The sequence below is a fragment of the Panthera uncia genome, unplaced genomic scaffold (genome assembly GCF_023721935.1).
Source record: "Panthera uncia isolate 11264 unplaced genomic scaffold, Puncia_PCG_1.0 HiC_scaffold_1452, whole genome shotgun sequence".
In the NCBI taxonomy this organism is placed as follows: domain Eukaryota; kingdom Metazoa; phylum Chordata; class Mammalia; order Carnivora; family Felidae; genus Panthera; species Panthera uncia.
Window position 1 is genome coordinate 36,671 of NW_026058088.1, and position 1,381 is coordinate 38,051.

The following is a 1,381-nucleotide window of genomic DNA, read 5'->3' on the forward strand; positions in this document are numbered from 1 at the left end:
TCTTTAGTGATTGGTTACAGTATTAGAATCTTCTGAACTAAAAGGAAATTTGCTGGTGGTCGCCTCACATCAACTTTGGGGAACTACTTTGGTTTCGCTTGTGATTTTCAGAGGCACAAGCAAGGTCAAGTTAGCTTTTCCTTGTCTTGCAAAATAAGCTAAATTAAGCTTTGCTTGTATGACGACACTGGCGTCGTCAGCTCGGAATTTTCGAGTCTGGTCTCCATTTGTATTTGACTTTAACAGGTGGATGCTTGTAGTATCTATTTGCTCTTAATTTGCATTTTCTTGATGAGTATTAATGATGATCACCTTCTCAGGTGCTCATTAGGCGTTTTGATATTTTCTGAAGTACCATGCTCAAGTACCCAAAAATGAGTTGGTATTTTCCTCATTGATTTGTAGAAATTCTTTTAACGTTCTGGAAAGAAGTCCTTTGTCAACAATGTGTACAACAGGGCTGAGCTCGCCGTTGCCCTTGGCCGTGGAGTCGTTTTTTGGCACCAAGGGCGCAGCATCCGTGATGAACGTAATTCAGATTGTTTGTGACCACTGGGTACATACACTTGTACCCGTGGGATTTGTCCTTGGATGTTATCTAGACAAAAAGAATGATGAAAAACTAACTGCCTTCCAGAACAAGAGTGTGTTGCTTAAAAGGGACTTGAGACCCAGTGAAGAAGTCACCTGGAAATAAAGGCTGTGACTGAAATAAAGAATGTTCACCTTAAAAAAATTAGGAAATAAAAACACACTCGGTATTTTCAAAAATGTATTTCAAGTGTATGTATTGAAAGCTTATGTACCCCACTCATTCTGAGGCTTGCCTTCTTGACCTGTCTTGACAAGAAGTTGTTTTTAAAGTTTATTTATTTAATGTTTCTTTATTTTTGAGAGCGAGAGAGACAGAGCATGAGTGGGACAGGGGCAGAGAGAGAGGGAGACCCAGAATCCAAAGCAGGCTCCAGGCTCCAAGCTGGCAGCACAGAGCCGGACGCGGGGCTGGAACTCACGGACGGCGAGATCATGACCTGAGCTGAAGTTGGCTGCTTAACCGACTGAGCAGCCAGGTGCCCCATAAAGTTTATTTATTTTTGAGAGAGAGAGAAAGAGAGCACGAGCGAGCTGGGGAGGGGCAGAGAGAGAGAGAGAGAGAGAGAGACAGAAACCCAAGCAGGGTGGCTTGATCTCAATAACGTGAGATCACGACCTGAGCCGAAACCAAGAGTCGGGCACTTAACTGATGGAGCCCCCCATGGGGCCCTGAGCAGTTGCTCTCCGTTTTGATGAAGATTAACGTTTTATTTTGTGGTTAGTACTTTTTAAAGTACTTGTTTGGGAGACTTCATTTACTCCAGAGCCATGAAGGCATTCTCCTACG

The 1,381-nt window shown here is 43.4% G+C and overlaps 1 protein-coding gene across 1 annotated transcript; it reads left to right on the plus strand.

Moving 5' to 3' along the window:
- Positions 1-445: 445 nt before the first annotated feature.
- Positions 446-712, plus strand: LOC125917067 (NADH dehydrogenase [ubiquinone] 1 beta subcomplex subunit 1-like). The gene has a single exon (XM_049623326.1). It carries the CDS (start codon positions 446-448, stop codon positions 695-697), a length of 252 nt encoding a protein of 83 aa, XP_049479283.1. The 3' UTR covers positions 698-712.
- The last annotated feature ends 669 nt before the right edge of the window (positions 713-1,381 follow it).

Bases quoted from the DNA above. Each gene is read 5' to 3' on its own strand.
- LOC125917067 (XM_049623326.1), top strand. From the start codon at position 446: ATGTGTACAACAGGGCTGAGCTCGCCGTTGCCCTTGGCCGTGGAGTCG.